Source organism: Leptosomus discolor, chromosome 17 (assembly GCF_034619465.1).
Source record: "Leptosomus discolor isolate bLepDis1 chromosome 17, bLepDis1.hap2, whole genome shotgun sequence".
NCBI classification, from domain to species: Eukaryota; Metazoa; Chordata; class Aves; order Leptosomiformes; family Leptosomidae; genus Leptosomus; species Leptosomus discolor.
This window is the reverse complement of record NC_141407.1, coordinates 15,489,919-15,510,741: the sequence shown is the minus strand read 5'-3', so window position 1 is coordinate 15,510,741 and position 20,823 is coordinate 15,489,919. Positions and strand designations below refer to the sequence as shown.

The 20,823-nt window shown below is 52.5% G+C and overlaps 1 protein-coding gene across 1 annotated transcript; it reads right to left on the bottom strand.

The window, feature by feature from the left end:
• Positions 1-1,140: 1,140 nt before the first annotated feature.
• On the bottom strand, positions 1,141-20,188 carry SLC17A9 (solute carrier family 17 member 9). Its single transcript, XM_086474848.1, has 13 exons — positions 20,073-20,188; positions 10,807-11,004; positions 9,079-9,218; positions 8,294-8,393; positions 7,389-7,519; positions 6,472-6,568; positions 5,482-5,578; positions 3,331-3,418; positions 3,011-3,045; positions 2,325-2,440; positions 1,797-1,852; positions 1,414-1,443; positions 1,141-1,304 (listed from the first exon to the last, which is right to left on the bottom strand). Exons 1-13 carry the CDS (start codon positions 20,186-20,188, stop codon positions 1,141-1,143), a joined length of 1,368 nt encoding a protein of 455 aa, XP_086330974.1.
• Positions 20,189-20,823: the final 635 nt, after the last annotated feature.

The following is a 20,823-nucleotide window of genomic DNA, read 5'->3' as shown; positions in this document are numbered from 1 at the left end:
CCAGTGCAGGGATCCCCAACGCAGAAATTTGCTTTACGCTTCACGTAGGAATAAAACCCGCCCGTTGCAGACTCTTTGGAAAGTCTCCCGTGCCCCTTTGAGAGCACGTGGAGAACTCGTCTAACCAAGCAGAAAGCATTGGGGAGTGTAGATCCATAGCACAGAACGTGACTTGTTCTTCCCATACATTCACAGCACATGGCAAAAGAGCTCCCGGGGATTCCTCGGCTGCACCTACCCCGCAAAGTCAGCCCAGCTAAGCCGCAGGTGCCTGCAGCTTTCCCCTGCTCCCACGTTGGAGGTGGTCCGCCTTGGCTCAGGGCTGGCATAAAGCAACCCAGGGGGGAGAGCGGGGAGCCCTTGAGCTCTGCCCTCGAGCCGAGGTGGGCTGAGCTGGTTGGAGCAGTCTGCCCTGCAGCCTCCCGGCTCAGCTCAAGCGCGGGGAAGGCAGGATGGATCCACCCTCATGCCCCTGGGTCCACGGGAAACATCCAGCCAGAAGACTTCCCCCGAAGGGAAGCCTTGACTCCACCTCACAACCCGTTCTCTTCCACACCCGGCTTGTGGCTGTGGAGCAGGCTCCAAAATGAAGGCACGAGGGAGGGTTAAGGTCAGAGGTACATTCGTTTGGATTATTCCTGTCACGTAGTTCAGGGGACACGTGTCGCGTGGCAGCTCGAGAGCCGGCCACCCTCCCTGCGGTCACAGGACAGCAGAGCACGGAGGGACGTGCTCCTGGCACGGCGAAGCAGCTCCCCTCAGTGAGCACCCGCTCCGGGGCAGAGCGTGCAAACCACAGCAGCCTTCGGAGACAAGCCGGGTAAGCTGCTTTGGCCACGTGGATGTTTGTCCACTAGACACAGACTGGGGCAAACTGGTCACACGGGTCGTATCCTCACTGGAGATGCTGAGCTGGACAGCTCTGCAGGCCATCAGCTATGCCCTGAGCAAAAAACGAACTCTAAATTTCTTTTCTCCCATGGGTTTCATCCAGACCCATTACGTACTTGGTCTCAGCAAATTTTTTTCCTGTTAAACACCTTAAAAAAAAAAAAAAAAGAAAAGTTCTTTGGCACTTGTGCAACAATGACACATAGACGTGACACTCTCCTGCCCTTGCGCTGCTCGCTGGACTCATCTCTAGAGGTCCATACATGCATAGTCTGTGTCCACCCTCTGGGCCTCTCCAAACACGAGGAAGGCACAGAGGCCAATGCTGTTAACAGCAGCCACCAGGTTGAAAACAGAAACCCAGGAGCCAGTCGTTTCGATCAGGTAGCCAGCCAAGTACACGCAAACCACACCTGGGACGGGAGAGAAGAGAAAGACATGCAAAGGCTCTGGGGCTGGATCCTGCCCGCCTGCGAGGCGAGGACTCCCCCAGAAAGGATGGGCTGCAGGAAGGTACTTTACCTAGGAGGGCTCCGCCTGTGTTCCCAACCCCTGTACAGAAGAGAAAGGAATTGAGTATCAGAATCCCACAGACATGAGCGGCTTCACCCGGGCTCCCACCCAAGCCCTGGTCTGCAAGCACAGCTAAACCCCTTGCTGATGGCTGGGACCACCGGCCCACGTCCCCACCCCACCCCTCGGTGCGTTTGGGAGACTGAAAGGCACGTTCGTGCCGTTACCTGCCCCCGGCACCGGCAGGTATCTCATGGAAGGAAGGGGAGGCTGCACGTGCGGAGTGGGTGTTGCACAGAGCTACTCCTGCTCAAACCTTAACGCTGACGACCATGTCCCCTCCCGTACACACCACCTTTCCAGCCCAACCAAAACCCCACCGCAGTCCTTACCGAACAACAAGCCAGCACACGAGGGGGCCAGATCCTGTACGTTGACTGAAATGCCACTGGGGAGAAGCAGAGAGGGGAAAACGGCTGTTTTAATGGAGAGCGGCTGCTTTTTCATCATTTACCCAGAGTTGAGTTTGTCAAACAAAAGGAAGGGACCCTAGGCAATAAATGGCACTGGCAGGAGGAAGGAGGAAAGAGGCTGAGAGTGAAGCAGCACAGGAGAGAACCGGGAGGGAAAGGATTCAACTCAAAGCAGTCAGAGAGGCCAAAACGCAACTCGCCTCCTGCTTCATCTCCCTGACACCTGCTGGTTCAAGCCCTTCCCCACGCTAGAGGTTTGCTGGGTCGCTTCCAACCCAGTGGGCACTGAACTCCACCAGCCTCACAGGGACCAACACACGACGCTCAGATCAGCGTCAGTTCTGGCTCTGACGGTCACGACGGAGGCAGATCCCTCTGAGCCCCCGAAGTGCCAAGCGTGGGGCAAGAGCTAAGGGCCACAGCTACTGTCGTTATCACTCTCCTTACCTGTGGTTAAAGGTCTGGAGCCCAACAGAGGCGGAGGCGAACACTATCGCTTTGCAAAAACTGGAGGTCTGGCCCAGGCACAAAGCAAAAATGCTTGAGACGCCAGAGCCAATGACCTGGAAGAAAGGGAAAATTGAACACCACAGCACGTTTTCTGTAAGGAAGAAAGCAATTCTTTCATGGACAAACTGTTCCCTTCTACAATGGCAAGAGCTCGTATGCACCAGGTGCTTCTCACGACTCTTTGTTCACCGGTGCCCTGCCCTTCTGTGTCAAAGGCCTGTCCAGAGGGATGTGATGCTGCGGAGCAGAGAGGATACGCTCCGCTCTCCTGCGGCATTTCTATTTCTGTTCATCCTTGTATTGCTATTTCCTCAGTATCTAAGGGGTCATTTGGAGGGACACTGTACGGTTGGCCTTTGCCTGTGAAAGAAAACCTCTTTGGAGCACTCAGAAATCTCCGTGCTCAACGTCACCGTTGGCCCACGCTCTGCTCCTCAGTCACGGTTTTTCCTCTGGATTTCATCTCCCACACGCACTGACCACCAGTCTATCTGCAAAGCTACAAACCCTTTCCTCTTTCCACCTACAGCCACCAACCCAGCTCCATACCAGGTCTGATCTGCCACGCCAGCAGAGCTCAGCAGGTAGCTCAAGTGTCACTCCTGTGGCTTCAGGTCTCTTACCTGCATGAACTTACGAACGGTGATGGTTTTGTACCCTGGAAGAGAAAGGAGAGTTGCAGTTACGCACAGCTCACCAGTCTCCTTCTGCAGGTGGCCAGATTTCATCTCCAGGTGGATATTGTGGCTGAGATCAAAGGGAGCCCCAAACACACAGATGGGATTTGGACCTTGGAGTATTTATCTTGCTTTCGTATCAGAACCTCACGTTGTCTATTTGCTGGGTCTCCTTCTCCCTACCAACGAGCCCACCTCCTCCCACCCAGCTCCTCATTCCCCATCACATGAAACAACAGCTGAGGAAAAGCCAAAAGAGCTCTTACCCTGGTTGATTAAATGATCAGAGAGAAATCCACTGAACAAGCTTGTAGGAATTGCGACGAGCCAGGGGACTACATTAAACACCCAGCCCTGAAAGGGAGCAAAAAAATCAAGAGAGGTTTGCTGTCAGAGCTGTTTGTTTGTTTATGTGATAGTCTGTGGTATCTGTAGAAAGGAAAAAAAAAAAAATGAAGCGACCGGGACTTCTTGCAGGATCTCTACCCCCTTTCCACAGTACGCTCTCAGCTCCACCCTGCACCACTCCAAAGTCTGTAAGGCGGCAGGGGCACCAGGGCTGCAGCTTTTGTAGGTTTGCTGTCTCTCCTTCCGCCCCGGTGACCCTGCATCCAGGGGAGAGGCAGAAATCTCTGTCTGCTCTGGGAAAGAGGGATTAAACGTGGCAAAGTTTGCTGTTCAGCAAGGTGATGTGGCAGAGAGCCACAGAGCCCTGGAAAGCGAGCTGTAGATTTCAGTCTGCCCTGTGGGTCATCCGTAAAGCTGCTGGCAAAATTTCCCACATCAGCTTCGACCTCATTAGCAGCGTTACTGTGAAGCTGAGGGAACATAGCTGGATTTTTCTAATGCCAGGATTAAGTAACATTATGGGTAGCAACATACTTTGGCCTATTTTCAATTAAGTGAGCTTGCTACAGTTGTAATCACAAATGATTACTGGTCATGTGGATTACAGCTGTTCAGAGGCATTTTGGTGCCCAGATCCCATGAGGAGCTGAAATCCATGCGGGCTGGGCTGGGCTTCATCTCAGCTGGTTGAACCTACTCATCCATCCATCATCCCCCGCGTCTCCCCCTTCGCTCAGAGCCCGTCACCCCGTGGAGGCATCCCTCCCTTCCTTGCCTGGCTTGAGGATGGGCGGGATTCTGATTAATCCCATTTCAGATGCTCCTGGAAATCGTACTAGGGTGATTCGTGTCTTTCAGTGCCTTTGAAACGCTGGGTCTTAGGTCACTTTTCAACAAGTTACCCCATAGGGCTGTGGGGTGGTGTCCCCAGTGCCTGGTCACACCAGCTGGGGTTGCTCAGCAGCTCAGTCCCAACACACTGAACCGCCCTTGTCTCATCCCTACGAAAACCTTCCGTCACCCCCACCCAGGTGGGCTGCAGGCAGCTGCTGGGGCGGCGGTGAAGGCCGCTCCCCTGCAGAAAGGGCCTTTAACCAGTAGGTGACATAGGTTTCCCACATTAAGGATTATCATCCATCCTTTAAAACCAAGCACCCTCAAGCCCCATTTTATTAAAATGCATGAAGCGATTATCAGATGCAGGAACGCTATCTAGAGCATCTTACATAAGGGCACCATGATATAATGCTTAACAGATGGTAAACTACTGCCGCACAGCACGTTACTCGAGGTGCACAGATCTTGTCACAACAATATGTTTGGTGGTTTAATACATGATTTTAATATAAATATCAAGTATGCCATAAAGCGCCTTACACATGTAATACGAAAAGGCATTTGTAAGCAGCTCTGGAAATGAGAAAAACCTAAAACAGAGCCGTTGTGGAAAAGATTGTCCGAGTTTCTGAGAACAAGATCAAAATACCAGCTCTCAGCCCAGATGAGCATTGCCCAGGTTTCTGAGAAATGGAAACATCATCTGTGCTGAGGAGAGGGAGGATTTTACAGAAGTAGGGAGGATTTTTGAAGCACACATTATTAATGGTAATTATCATTGTCGCAGGCAGGTCTGAGCTATACGATGTCAGTACAGGTAAAAGCCCTGTGAAAACCCAGGAGTGAACGGCAGTCATTCGCAACAGCATAATGCCATGAGCTCTGTAAAACCACCCTTTCCTCAGAAGAAAAGCAGTTTAAAAACCAAACATAGCCCTCTTTTCCCTGCCTGGAAGGTGCCCCCAGCTCTGCCTCACTTCAGCATCCCTAAACAAGTAACTGGAAACCAGCCTCTGCCTCCCGGGAGGGAGGCTGCTGGCATCTCCAAACGTACATGCAGGGGGGTGACAGCTCCTCACCCCACCGGGAAACCTCCCACCTCCTCCCGCCTCCCAGCCTGCTCCCACCAAACCCCTCTGCCGTCATCTTCCTCCCTAACCAACCCGTTTCGGCAGGTACCCAGCACGTCTCGCACGGAGCCCGGCAATGCCTGCCTCTCAGAGCCAACTTACCTTTGACCCCGGGAAAGTTTCCTTGAAGAAAGTTGGCAGCCAGGAGAGGAGAGTGAAAAACGTGCTGGCCGTAGAGAGCTGAGCGATGATGACAGCCCTGAAAAGACACAGCGGAGAGGAAATAATGAGGAGTGACAGGTCACACTGGGTGGGAAACGGGCACTCCAGTAACCCAATATTTCAGTTCCTGGTCTATAAATAAATCCCTCGCGGTGCTACGATTGCATCTTGAGATTTTTTTTTTTTTCAGAAATAACTACTCCTTTCGGCTTGCCACTTGCAGCACCGCTCGTTCCTTCGCTGCCCTCATCGCCTGACGTCAGCCCCGGGGTTCAGGCGAGGTTAATTGCAGCGGCAATTGTGCGAGCGCGTTTCCCACCAGCCCCTCCGAGGGCTGCAAGCGCTGTCCTGCTCCAAGAGGTGTTGTTTAGGGTTTTCTAGGGATTTGTTATCAGCAGATGCTCCATGGTTATTCAAGGCAGGAACGGGCTTGGTGCCCTGCAGCCCCATCGCTCTCCTCCTCGCCTGTAAACACCACTTGGGAACATGCTTGGATGAGCTTCAGTACCAAGCGCAGCATCCCAAAGAAAAAACGGCTATTAAAAAGCTGTTTTGCCAGCAATGAGAACACAGCTTGTGCCACCCAGCGCCCCTGAGCAGCACTTCTTAGGAGCCCATTACAAGCAGCATTTCTAACAAGACTCGTGGAGAACTTCCCTCCGGAGGAGCACGAGCCTGGGAAGGAGAAAGATTTGCCAGTAACATTCAAGCCCGACATTCCTCCAGACAGAACATAAACCGCCTTTTGTCAAGCTTACCTTTTTAGTTCTTTATTTATAGGAAGGGATTAGAAAACCTGGTAATATTTCCCAATAAATAAGTGGACAAAACCACACAGGCAGAAGAAATAAGCACGGAGAGGAGAAAAAGCCCTTGGAAGGAGGGTGCCCCCCAGCCCTGCCGATGCTCGAGGCTGCCGCAGCTGCCTACCATATCGGCGCCTTCTTAAACAGCTGCTTCCAGGGAACTTTGGTCTGCTTGGATATCGAGAGGCCTCTCATTAAATAGTCTATGGGGATGATGAGTTCTGCAGGGGAGAAAAGATACAAAGGGAAGCTTTGATCAGTAATTTTCTGTGCAGCTGGAGGGAGCCCTGGGAAACCGCTATACAACTACCTTTAATCTCCTCCTAACCCTTGGTTTTTGGCTGTACCACCATTGAGTGCTCAGGAAAACACCTTGTTATGTCAACCAAAATTTTTCCACTGCACCCACACACCTCCTCATCCAGCCCCCTTCACCCATTTGTTTTATCTCTTGTCACAAGTACACAAAACCCCCTTGGGCAGAGACCAGGTCTGGATGTTGTGCAGCACCAGGCACACACCCGGCTCCTGATGAGCTGGGCTCCTACATACCACACTCGCACTAACAATGCTGTAGCCAGGTGTAATGGTTTGCCCATGTGTGTAATCACTCCCAGACAGTTATTTGGGAAGAGATATTCTGGATTAACTGGTTTTTAAAAGCTCTATGTGTAGATGCTCTTAGTTTGGAATAAGTATCTTGCCCTGCCTTAGCTTAATCCACTTTGAAGATCATGCTCTGCCTGGTGTTTTCACTGTTGCTTAAGAGTACTGAGGAGTCAGATCAGGCTCTCGACAGCAATACAATCCAGCGTGGGACTTGAAATAGGAATTCAGCAATGCAAGAGCTCAAAACCTTCTTTCTGGGTTTAGCATCTTGAGTGAGACACAGCGTGTATTACAGAAGATACCTGAACAAAAGGTCTTCGTGTAAAACCAGGCATGAGCTTGGAAACACAGAGGATTTGCAGAAAACAAGGGAGAGGCACCACTGGGGTCCCACAGCCTCGGGAGCCCGAGGGCGCAGGCGGCAGGACTGACCTTTCTCACTCAGGAGGTACTTGCAGGTGCAGTAAACCCAGAGCAAAGTGAGCAAACCGGAGAAGTAGAAAACGCTCTCCCAGCCGTACCAGTCCAGGAGGAGAGATCCTGCACCGCCGATCACCAGCGTCCTGCAAGGGAAACCACGCTCGGATCTCCAGGGCTGGCGAAGAGCGTGCGGGCTGCGCGCATCAACGGGAGACGCTTCTGGGGGTGGAGGCTGCGGGTCGCTAAAGGCCCTTAAAAAAGCCATCAGTCGCTGCGTCTGCAGGCACTGCCCGCCTGCCCAGTCACCCTGTGACTCTGCAACCTGCCCTGTTCCCTGTGTGGCACCTCAGGATCCTCAGCCAGGCAGGAGAAACCGCTAAGGGACCTCACGCTCGCCCGCCCCGCACTGAGACGTGTTTGTTGGGGAAAGAAAATGAGGCTGCTGGAGTGCGGCAAGTATCTCAGAGAGAGTACAAACCGCCAAAAGAAATTAGTGCACTGGAAAACTAAATGATTAAACACGGTAGTATTTCTATTTGGCTTTTAGGAAATTCTCATGGAGATTAGCAGAGTTTAGGAAGTTATATTATCCCCATCTATCAGAGAGGACAGGCGACCAGTCTCGGGCTGACCCTGGCTCTTCCTACTGGATCAGGCTGTTTCCCATAGTAATTAAACGTTGCAAACACTCTTCAAAGTCTGGCTTGAAAAGAAAGAAAAAAAAAAAACCCATAAATCCTTCACACATGCACGACAGCAACTGCCTGAGGCTTCCTCAGCTGCAGCCGGTATCCTCAAGGACCCAGGAATCCACATGTACTTTGGGCTGGGAGTTTTGCCTCCAACTATTTAATGGCATTTCATCACATACGGTGTCCAGAGACTGTCACTCACTGCTCAAAGCCTTTTGAACTTACCCAAACTGTGAGCCGGTCCCCACTGTGCTGTAGGTGAAGGCTCGCTCGCTCTCCCGGACCTTCTGGGACAGCAGGCTGGCCAGGGACGGGAAATACACCCCTGCGAGCAACGGGAGCAAGGCAGGGAGCAGTCAGGCTCCCGTGCCCTCGTGAGCAAATCAAAAGCAAATCTAAAAGATCCAGCAGGAGCTAGACACTGAGACAAAGCAACAAAACCTTTGGTGAATTCAAAACAGGGATAGAAAATAAAATAAGTGAATCCGTCACCATGAAAGGTTTGTTTGTGCCTTCTCCGCAATCCCCTGTTTCATCATCACCGCTACTACTGTAAATCCATCCGTGCCAATGCACTTATCCCAACAGTTCCCCAGTGCTGCCGCTTGGCAAGAGGGAAGGGAAATCATCCCAAATTATCCAAAAGTTTTGGCAAGGACCAATTTTCCCCAAGCCCTTTGAAGGAGTTCTAAAACGTGGCAAATCAAACGGGAACAGTGATGATTTCCAAAGCCAGCAGCCCTTGTCTGGCAGAGAGATTTCTACAGGGGAAAGGTTTGACAGCGACTTTCTCTAGAAATGTCACTTTTTTTTTTTTTTTTTCCCATGGAAGTTCTGGATGTGGAGGCAGTTTTGAGGCAGAGAATGGCTCAAACACACGGGAGAAGGGTTCACGCACTGCAAAACACACGACTTGCATCTGAATTTACTGCACAGGAGCCCCCCTGCAAGGCAGCCCCTGGGCAGACAGACGCACAGACACGTGCTCAGGACAGGGGGTCTGGTCTCACCTTGCAGCAGCCCCATGAGGAACCTGGAGGAGGTCATAAACACGAGATGGGCAGAAGTGATGTGGGTGAGCAGCGGGGTGAGGACCGTGAGGAAGCCCCAGGCCGATGCCGAGAGCAGGAGGACTTTCTCACCTCCTATTCTGGAAGACAGAAAACACGTTATCAAAAACGAGGAGAGGGCGTAAGGGCAAAGTCCCCCAGTCAAGACTCAAGTGCTCTTCCCAGTTTAGCCTGTTTTTCAGAGCAACCATTCAGTCAAACCTGTTGTTCCCTTACAAATGTCTTTAGCCCTCCAGGGGGTAGCTCTGACCCTCTCCCTTCCCACCTCCTGCTCCCCTGGAGCAGGCAGCGAGCAGCTGGACACCGGCACTGCTCTCACTGGGACACTGGCCGCCAGCACTGCCCATCAGACTCCAGTACACACCAGCCCCACACTGGTGCTCTCAAGTCTCTGACGGAGGGGAAGCCCAAGCTGCTGTCAGCGTTCTGCTTTTCTTAACCAGCGACGGTGTTTTCTCTTCCATCTGCTCTTTCGTGTCGGCTCTGCCTGTTAATATTTGGGGTTTTGCAGGCATTTGCTTGCAAACTACCAAGGAACATAATTAAATCACATAGTGCACTGCATGGATAATGTACTCCTTCCAGGCATGTGTTCCTCACAAAAGATTTCCTAGGAAAGCCATCCTCACTAAGAATAGGGTGGTGGGGGAAAGGAACTCGAGCAGGTAAGTACTCAGCTCTTTCCTTACAGCTAGCTGGCGAGGTTGTTTTTTAATTGATGTGACAAAATGGAGACACTTGGTTTTTCCCAGACATGATGGAAACTCTGATGGGGGCTGGCTTGTGAAAAGATGGCATGAGAATATAGGGTGGCAAAACTGGAGGTGCTGAACTGAAAATGAAGATAGGCTGTGCAGATCAAACAGGAAAAAAAGCTGTATTGCTTGCAAAAAGGAAATATTTTTTTCTTGTGGCTAGTGATAGCGGCTAGAAACCCTTCCAAATGTCTCAGTGGCACTGCTGGGGTTAAGCTGTGTGTTAATGGACAAATAACACTCCGGTAAGCAGCAGCTATGAACAGTGCATGAGCATCAGCATTTATCACTTTTCTAAAATAAAGTCTGCTTTACACCCACTATTTCTTCACCAGCTTAACATAAGTTTGTGGCTTTGCTTTTTTTATTCCAATTACTGAACCAGTGCTAAAAACAACCTCCATCAGAAAAAGCACGCTGGTATAAGTGCTCTTCACTGTTTCCACGTGAAAAAAAAACCCCTATGTTAGTCTAAGAGTCCGTTAACATGAGTGTAGAGCTCTCCTGGCAGCTGCTCTGCAGGACCCATGGAGGCAGTCATGATCCTCTGGACACTCCCTGTGTTTGCTGGGGACTTCGCCTGTGCGAAGCCCTTCGGTGCTGCCCTGTAAGCACAGCAGCAATTTCAAGAAGCAGGAATCTAATGGGACAGTCAAAACTACACGTGTCCTTTCTGAATCAGAGCTACGGACCCTGAGCGAGGCTGAGGGAGAGACCTCAGCTGCTTTCGGAGCAAGCTGCAGCGCCCCACAAAGCTCCTCCCTGCGGACACGCTTCTCCCTTCCACCCCACCACTGTTCCAGGGTGAAACTTGGCACGGCCACTGTCAAGACTGGAGCTCAGAGGTCAAGACCGAGCTAAGTGCCATTAAAAAGGCCCGTGCAGAGGAAAACACGAGAATAATTTCCAGTACTGGTCACTGATATGTCCCCCGATGATCTGGGTCAAGCAGTAGCCCCAGAAGAAGCTGCTGAGCACCACGCCGGACTGCTTCTTGTCCCAGTCGAAGTGGGTGCTCAGGGCGACGGCGCAGATGGGCACGGTGACGCGGGCGCAGTACAGCAGGCACGTCCCCAGCAGCAACATCACCGTCCAGACGCGGGACTCGGGCCTGCAGGGATGGAGAGGAAGATGGGGAAGGGGCAGATGGAATGGTCTGCCTGGTAGATCCATGCACAGCGAGGACTTACAGGTCAGAGCGGTTTGCTCGCAAGCTGAGTCTGTCTTGATGAAATAAAAGCCAGCGCAATCCCCCCCCCCCCCCCCCCGGCACAGTGGTTCTGACACAGAGCCTGTCGCATCTGGTGACTTTTATGAACGATGCTAACTTTCATCCCAAACACTATTTGTCCCAGCAGCAAAATAATGTCTGTCCATAGGCTGCAAGGTGGAAGGGGCTGCTCGGGCATCGCTGACTGTGTATGGAGGGAAAGGTGAGGGGAAACCGTCTTTGTTTGCTTTCTTCCCCCAAACAAAAGCTTTAGAAACTGTTATTTAAAAGACAAGGAAAACAAAGGAAAGGTCAGTGCATAAGGTTGGAAGCATTTGCATGAGACACACCGTCTTGGTAGCAAACATTTGTTATTCGGCATCCCTACCCATTCCCCAAGGGAGGTGGCATCTGTGTTAAGCTTCCTAAATAGAAGGGAGATGGAGGAATTCTTCAGTGAGAGATAAAATACCTGGGGCTGAGCAGCCCAGAGAGAGGAGCAAGGTAATCCAGCCTGGCCTGATAAGAAGTTTAAGACGATATTAGTCCCAATATGTTAGCAGAACATACTTTTTAGTACCTGAGTAGTCAGCCCCGAGAAAAGCCCTCCTGCAGAAGATACAGGCTGGAAATAAATCAGAAGGCAATTTTCTCCTGCTCCAAGCCAGCGATGTGCTTCTGGAGCAGAGACCCCCATTTTGCTGCAGACTTCAGGCCCCAGGCGTTGGTGAAGTCCTCTGCCTTCCTGCAGCCTCGCTAACGTCAGTCTGGGTCCCCCTTCGTCAGTGAATTATGGAGTTAAAGCTTAGTAAGAATACCCACCGTTTGTATTATTTGTATTTGGTTATTTTTATGCCCAGAGGCCAGAGCACAAAGGCCTGAGCAAACAGACTCTCTCTGCTCCAGAGATGACCGGGGAATTCACTGTACCGGGGCATCAACCTCTGTGCTTTCCACCCTACTAAACACACCCGCCTTCTGCGTGGGAAACAACCTGGGTCACTTTCTATATGGAACGGAGCACTTATTTCTCTGTACTACAATTATGATGAATGAAGGTTAATTCCACACAGCACAAACCCATTTATAAACATGTCAAATGGCCCATCACGGAGGGAGGCAAAGGAACAATGAAAAGTAAAACGCGGCGGGCAGTTGTACCCATTGGGGGTGAATTTATTGCTGTTTCCCAGCAAGGCAGATAAGCAGCTCCGTGAAAACCTCTGGCAGGAGGAACTGGAAGCGGTTCAGCTGGTGCTTTGAAGGTTGGAACCGTCATTACTGTGCACATGTACGAACGTACAAAAGAACACAGGAACTAGAAAAGCTCACGTGTCCTTGCTGGAGGAATAAGTAACCAAGGGCTGACCTGCCTCAGCCATTCGATCTGGCTGATAAACTCTCTCAGAGTCCCTCCTGGTCTTACGCCAAGAGGAAGATATGGAGCAGTCCTATCTTAATTTGCTGCAAAACCTGAGGTGATTTGATTTTAATCGCCTGCCCCAGCAGCAGCAGCTCCACCGGCTTCAGCTTGCTATGGCAAAGCACAGCGAACCCAACGGCTCCCGGGCCGTGTGTCCGGGTCAGACCAACCCCAGCAGGATGATACGCGCAGGAGGTTTTGAGTATAAATCACCCCCAGGAGGTAGAGGGCAGGTGGGGGGTAACTGGTGATGGAAAATGTTACTGGGAGCCCTCAGAGGGGTGTCTCAAGTTAATCCGGGATCAGACGCACGTGGGTGTAAGTGACTGACCTGTGCCTGCCGAACCAGCGCCTCCGCACCCGCAGAAATGGGCTGTTGCCAGTCCGGGGCCATAATCTCTCCTGTTATCTACAGTGGCACGGGAGGATTAATTTCAGCTATTGAACCTGCAACTATTGAGGTGACGAAGTAAAACGCAGCAGCCTGTGATGTGCGTAGGTATTTCCAATTATTTAGCTGCTAAGATAAGTTTTCTAAATTGTGCTTTTCCCCCTGAAGCAAAGGGAGACCTTTATGAGCTTTCTGACTGCCTGGAGCGGGGCTGAGCTCTGCCTCCTCTCCCAGCAGTTATTCCGATGAGCGCAGAAGCATTTTAATGGGCTACGAGACCGACGGCTCTTCCTTGGCCCCAAACCCTGTACGGCTCTGCAAGGTGTAAAGTTGGAGAGAAAAAGACCTGTGCAGCTCAACTAGTCTTCACTTCTCTTTATAATGTTGCCAAGGTCTGTTCCCTCCAGCGGGTGTTTGCAACCGGGAAAAGCAAAAGCCACGCACAGCGATGCTGATGTGCAAAGGTGGGGGGAGCACGGTTCGGTGCTAATGGCTTGAACCCAAAAAAGGCACGAGCAGGCTGCAGAGCAGCTCTGGCTTCAGGGCAGAGGGGCAGGAGGGGACGCTGTGAGCTCACAGCCTTTTTTCTCGCCCCAGTGAGGCAGGCAGAGTCATCCAAGCTCCCAGCCCCTACGCTGGGGGCAGGCAAAGGGATTTGGGGGTGGCAGGGGGAGGCAGCCAGGCCAGCAGGGCTGGGCTACCCGGGCAATAAGTCCGACCTGCCTGAGAGCGGGGCACAAAGCGCCACGTGGCTGTCTGCAAAAGCAAGGCACCATCCAAAGCGCAGCTCAGATACAGCAGGGGGAAGGGATCGCCAAGCAGAGACGTCCGCCCGACAAGCCTCCTCCCCAGCTGATGTTTTGACAAAACTCCAGCAAATATTTTTCTCTTGACTTTTCTTTTTCAAAAGCACCAAAAAAGTCCCTGGGTATATGACACGGTCACAGAGTCACAGAAACGTTAGGTTGGAACTCTAAGACTATCAAGTCCAAGTTCTGCCTCAACATGAGGAAAAAACTTCTTCCCTATGAGGGTGGCAGAGCCCTGGAACAGGCTGCCCAGAGAGGTTGTGGAGTGTCCTTCTCTGGAGACATTCAAAACCCACCTGGACACATTCCTATGTGATCTACTCTAGGTGGTCCTGCTCTGGCAGGGGGGGTTGGACTAGATGATCTTTCGAGGTCCCTTCCAACCCCTAACATTCTGTGATTCTGTGATTCTGTAACCATCAACCCGACACCACTGTGCCCACTAAACCACATCCTGAAGTGCTCTCTTTGATTACTACTCCATTCTATAAATTCATATTCTTTTCCTATATGTCTAAATGCATCTGTAGAGACTTACACTCAAAACAAGTGGGGAGTGTAAAGATGGCTTCAGACTACCACTTGCTCCGTAGGTAGCACATCCAGCTAGGAAAATCCACTCAAATAATATGAGTGTCAAATGTAATCACTAGCTGCCCACACCCACCTGAAAGCACGGCAAGAATGATTTCTCTGCAAGGACAATCATGTGCTTGCATCAGAGGAAAGAGCTTTGTAAATGCATTTTCTCCTAATTATAGTTATCACAGAGACTGCCGATGAGTCAATGTTCTGCTCAGTGCAAAACAACAACAGCAAAGGCTACAGGAGAAACCTCGACTGGCACAAAGGGGAAAAATTAAAACTCTCCTTGAAAAACTAAGGAATAATGATAAATCAAACAACAGTTTTTGCAGGTAACACCAGCCATCCAAGAAGCGGAGCTTTACCAGTGTTAACAAATTAAATCTAACAGCTTCCCTGATGAGGGGGGTAGAGATAATCTGTGCTGGAGATAATCAAACCGAGACAGAGTAAAGCACATCTGAACCTAAGGAAGTCACAGCCGTTGGTGTCATCGGTGTCACCGTGCCCGTCTCACCGGCCGTGCGGACAGACCGAGCATCTCCCCACAGCCCCGTGCCGGTCCTGGCTGAGCCCCGGCTCCGTGGGGCAGCAACCTCCAGGAGAAGGGGCAGCCACCCCCAAACCATCGGCAGGTGAATCCCCAGAGCTTGTCTGGAGCCACCTCATTGACTCAACTGGGCGCCGCGTGACGGCGGCGGCTCCTCGCTGCCCCGACCCGTCCTGCCTTCCTGCTTGCAAGAAACAGGCGCTGCAGGTGCCTCCCCCTCTGCATGTCACCGAGCCCCCCCTTTACCGAGCGAAGCAGCCGTGCAGATCGAAAACACTTCCTATTTCATCAACCTCCAACCACCACCCAGACAGACTATAATTAGCTCAAGCCCTAATGACTCTTCCTGCGTGGCTTTTCGTACGGCAGCAGCGCTATGTTTGAGCAGCCCTGCCCGATGTCCCTTGGTTTTCCTCCTCCAAACACAGCCCCGGGCACTGGGTGGTCGCAGCTCGGCTCCAAAGCATCCAGTGATTCCCCTGGGACCCGGCTCCCACCAACCCAGCGAGTCCCTCGCCTACAGCACGGTGGTCAAGATTGATTTTCAAGGATGCCTGAGAGCCCCAAAGGGCCAAAACCAAGCCGAGCCGTCCCGCGGTGGAAGGAGAGCCAGCAGCACAGGGTATCTTTATTTGCAGTGTGTTTTCCTGCTGGAGGAATTTCTCCAGTAGATGCCACAGAGCAAATATTTATTCAACTTTATTTCTCTTGACTTGCCTCCCTCCTTTCCCCCAGTCTGCAGGTCTGTCTGTTTGCAGACACTGCAGGTCACTGTTCAAATGGACTTGCTGGAGGTCAGGCTACCCACTAGATCACAGTTCAGTACGCCCTTCAAGGCACGAGGCTGGACCGTCAGGTATTTTCAGGTAGTGAGAGAGCTGTGTCAGACAGCAAGACTACAAACACTCTGTCCCAGCAACAGCTCTTGGCCAGAAGCTGTCTCCAAGGTTCGTGGGTGTTTTCCATAACTGGAACTGGAAGTGGGAGAAGAAGTGGGAGCTGCAGCTCCTGATCTCCACCGGAGCTGTGCCACGGCCAAAGTGAGCACAGGTATCGGTGGCAGGGCATACTGCCCACCCCCAGGGCACCTCTACCTCAGTTCTCATCGTAAAAAGAGACTAAAAATAGCTCTGTGGGAGATGCACGGAGGGTACATCAGCTGGAGCCACCTCCAGTGCCCCCAGCCCGCTCGCTCGTCCCAGCCACCAGCAGCAGACACTCACGTGTCCCTGCAAGAACCCCAGAGCAGGATGGGGATGAGCCCCCGCGGTGGTACCGAGCTCCCAGCCACACTGGAGGGCCACCAGCTCCAACCCAAGGGCACCCAGCAGCCCAAGCATGGGGTCACCTGCCAGGGGAACATCCCCAGCATGGGCAGCCAGTGCCTGCAGTCCCCCCTGCACCTTGTCACCTGCCACACCGCAGCCTGGGGATGTTTCCCTCCTCGTCACCCATTCCCAGCCCCATGGGAGCATCTCCCTTCGAAAACATCTTTTCCAGTTTACCTGCCTATGGCTTTGATTTACAGCAATCTCCAACACAACCACAGCCTGACTGACGTGGCGTAAACACAGCAGTCGTGCGGACACTCCTGTGCGAGGAGATAATACCCAGGCAGTTATTTTTAACCCAGTTTGACATTCCTCTCATTTCTTTCTCTCTGTTTTTCTCAACAGCAATTTCTCCTTCCCTTGAAAATCAAACACGCTCATCAAGAGAGAGGTTTGGGGGTTTTTTTTTCCCCCCTCTTCAACTTGATTTTGCGGTGCTGCAGACCGGCTCCAAGCTAATGATTTGTCGCTGTCAAAAGTAGCTTTGGGGTTTAGAGGAGGGTTGGGTTTTTTTGCCAATCCACCAGCTAACAGCCAACCAGAGCAGCACAGAGGACACAGGGCTTTTTTTTTTTTTCCTGGGAAAGCTGCTGGTTTCCTGTCAGCCTCCTGTGCACAAACTCCCTCCGCAGATGGCAACAAAGTGGTGTTCAGCAAGAGCGGCTCTGGGTTTATTCCTTCTCTTCATTCCTTGCTTTCAGCAAAAGCAAAGATGAAATTAGATTTCGGCAGCTCGTATGAGCTGGAAATAGTTGTTAAGTCCAGGTGGAGGCGGTGGGAAAACGTAATAATGAAGCGCATGCGTGCTTTGCACGCTGATCTAAGGGCATACACGGATCAGCCAGGAATGAAACGTGTGTCTCGCTCACATTTTGCACACAAAAAAAGTTCTCAGCAAGGGCACGATCAAAACCAGGGTGAGGAACTTGTACAACAACAACAAAAAAAACCCCAACCACCAGTAAAAAAAAAAAAAAAAAAAAAGGCAACCAAAGCTGCAACGTTGTGTTGACAAAAGAGGAGGGGAGGAGGGCACAGAACCCAGAAAAACAGCGTGACCCTTGGCTCCGGGCGAAGTCAGGCGACTGGAGACCAGCCTGCGGCCAGGGGTACAACTCCTTTTATCTCTGGAGCTTAAAGAAACTGCTCTTAAAACCCCTTGTCTTCAGATGTAGCCAGAGGCTGGGAGATGTAGAGTGGTTTCAGGAATCATTTCTTCCCAGGACACACTGACTATTCCATGTTGCATCTGTCTCCTGGAGGCACCGTCCAAAATGGGATCCCCACGTCTACTGCCAGATCCGCCAGTGGCTTTGTGTGCAACCTTCAGCAATAGATTTCTCTTCTCAGCACTTCAGTCTTCCCCCAGAGATGCTAAAACACATCTACTGCCCGAGGAGTCCTGCTTTGGCACGTTAAGACCTCCATAAAATGTACTGTCTAAATGTCCACATGCGCTACATAAATGCGACGGCTTTTTCAAGCCCCAAACAGAAATCCCCAAGTGCTGTTCTTGGAAGAAGAGGCGATGTGTGATAACGGAGCCATTGGAAACCTGCAGAAAAGTTTGGGAAAGGCAGAGGGAGAGGCAGGATGAAACGTAGGGCAAGAACAGCGGCAGAGGAAGGAAAAGCCCGCTGAAAAAGGGGAGGACAAAAGAAGAAGCGGCATGAACAAAGACGGAGAAGTGAACCTGCCAAGATAACTGCTTATCTCTCCTTGCACTGATGGTGCAGACGGAACTTGGAAGGCTGCCTGGCACGTCTTCTGTTGGAGCACAAAAGGACAACCATGTCACTTCCCCCACTTGACAAAACCTTGCCTCCATGGCAGTAACTCATTACTTGGAAATGGTGAGAGCCGTTTATTTGCACACGCTGTTCGAAAACTGCCCATCAAAGCGATTTGAAACCACCCAATGAGGTGTTTTATACAACTCGACCAACCTGCTCGCATGATCTGGGATCATTCCCCCTTGCTGCTCCCCCCTTCCCGCTCCCACCCTCTGCCTGCCCTGTTTACTTTAGACCATAAAGCCTCATAAAGCCTCCCCGAACAAGGGCCGTGGCCGTGCGTGTGTGTCTACACCAAACAAGAGGGAGGTGATCCCTGCTTCTGTGAACTCCTGCAATATAGATAACCATCTGGTTGGAGTTCAGGTTATCCTGCTGCTCTTCAGCATTAACCGGATCCTTGTAGTCACTAGTGGCACTTAAGATGGTCAGAATCACTTCAAAATACGTATGTCTTGACAAATAAATCACCTCTTTTGTTTCAGAAAGTGTTATCGATGGCTGGCATTTTTCAAAGAGATTTGGGAAACTGGAGGGTTCATTCTGGCCAAACGTATTATTTTTTTTTTTCTAGAGGAAAAACATCTAAAGGGAAACTTTGTTTCACAAAAATTTGGTCCAAGGATCTTCCTTTCCCACCACTCCCATTTCACAAAGACTTAGGGAAAAGTTAGAAAGGGAGACAGAGAGAAGGAAATTCCCTAACTGCTTTTGCGGGAAAAGAATCTTAAAATTTTAAGCAACTCTAGTCCCAAGGTTTGCTTTTGAGACCTGCCCTTTTACTCTGGAGATGAGGCTTTGATTAGACTTCCAGGTCTCTGACTGCAGGATAAGTCTCCCTCGGGATGGCAGTTTAAAGCCAGCTATCAGCCTGCTGCCACTGCGGGAAGCGATTGATGATAAACCTCAACTTATCCAGTGGCTAATTGCCGCTGGAAGGGGCAATCCCTCCCCTTGCCCACGCATTCCTGTACATTGGCACTGACGCCACCCGCCCCCGTGGCTGCCCTTCCACTCTCCTGCTGGGACGAGCTTGTCCCGGGGTGACACCGGCCCCAAAAGGCAGCAGGGACCCCACAGGGCGAGGCGTTAGTTCCTCTTCGTGGCAGCATTAAACCGAACCAAATTTCAAAAGCACAGAGGCAACACGGTCCAGGGGCTCCCAGTTTGGAATAGCCCCTGACCAGCACTCCCAGCTGCCCCGTGGCACTTCCGAAAGCATCTCACCCCACCTCAGATGGGAGAAGCGGCAGGTCCTGAGGTCGAGGACCTGGATGACTTTCCCAGGGCGGCGGCGAGGAGCAGCGCTGCCCCAGGTATCCCAGCTCACCGGGTTCACAGCCTCAGCTCCGAACACAAGAGCACCCTGCGCTTGCTTACTCCTTTACTGTTAAAAGTGATCAGTTTGGGCTTAATTGTGGTTTTAGGTAGTTTAATTACTCAACTTGAAGAACAGTTTGCGCTGCCCAGCTGCTGCCCAGTTACTATTCCAGACTTTATCTTAATTAATCGCTATCACAGTGCAAACATTCCCGCTTCTGTAAGAACCTCATAGTGGTTTTAATGGCACATTTCAATAACTGACTGCAGGCCAGAAATAAGCTCAAGAGAGGTTTTTCCCCGTGTTTCACGGTAATTCTGCATCTTCCCCCTTTCCTCTACCGTCTCCGTCGGAGCCCGGCGGGGTGAGACAGCGGGGACTGCCCAGGGCGGTGGGACCGTGTCCCCCGGTACCGCCCTCCTGCACCCCCGGCGGGCAGCCCCGGGGCCGCGGGCAGGAGGGTCTCGGAGCGGCGGCATCGCGGCCGCTGTCCCGGCGGGGAGCACCCAGCACCTCCCGAAACCGCCTCTCCGGGGAACGGTTCAGGCTGCTTGACCCCCTCCATCCCGAAGCCGCATCTTTCCCAGGAGGTGTTGGGGGGGGGGACGGGACGGGACGGGGACCTCCCCGAGGCTGCGGGGGGGTCCCAGGAGGGAACCGGCCGGGGGATGCGGGGCAGGAGGGGGGGGGGGGGGGAGGGGGGGGATGTCCCGGGCGAGCGCTGCAAGCAGAGAAGCGGCTTTCCCGGGAGCGGGTCCAGCCTTACCTGGACCAGTACGGGTCCCCGCCGCCATCCCGCCTCATGCCGTCGGGCTGGGCGGCCCGGGGGCCGTGCTCGGCGCTGCCCAGCGGCACATTCCTGCCGCCGCCACCCGCGGCCATGCGGGCAGCGCCTTCCGCCTCCGCCGCCTCACATCGCGGCGGCGGCCGCCGGCTCCCTCCCCCCGCCGAGCCGCGGCCACGTGTCAGCGCCTCCCCGCCGCCTCCCGCCGCGCCGTTCCGGGAAGTCCCGCCGCCCGCCAAGCGGCCGGGGGCGGGTGGGGTCCCGCTGGCGGGACCCGGGCCCGGGGCGGCCTCGAACCCGCGGCTGCCGGCGGGTGGACGGGCGGGGAAGGTGCCCGGCCCACGGCGGGGAGCGGGGGTGGGGGGGGGGGGGCGTCGTTTTCTCCATCCATCACCCACAAACTTGTGGGACTTTTCCTCTTTTCCTATTTTTTTTTTTTTTCTTTTTTCCTCCCCCCTCGGGAAAACGGAGCAGGGATAACAGGGGGGCTCTCCGCTACCTGGGAGGTGCAACACTCCTCACAGTGATGGTGAGCGGCCCCTTGCTCCTCCAGCTTTCCAGCCGAAAGGTCTCTGTCTCTGCTTTTTAAAGATTGGAACTGAATATGAGATTCCCATCTGAAGAATTTAAGGAGAAAATAACTAGGAATCAGAATTGTTACAGCCTGCATAGAGCTGTTGCCTTGCTCCAGGTATCAGAGAGAGATAATCAGACTCCTTTATGGAAACAGGTG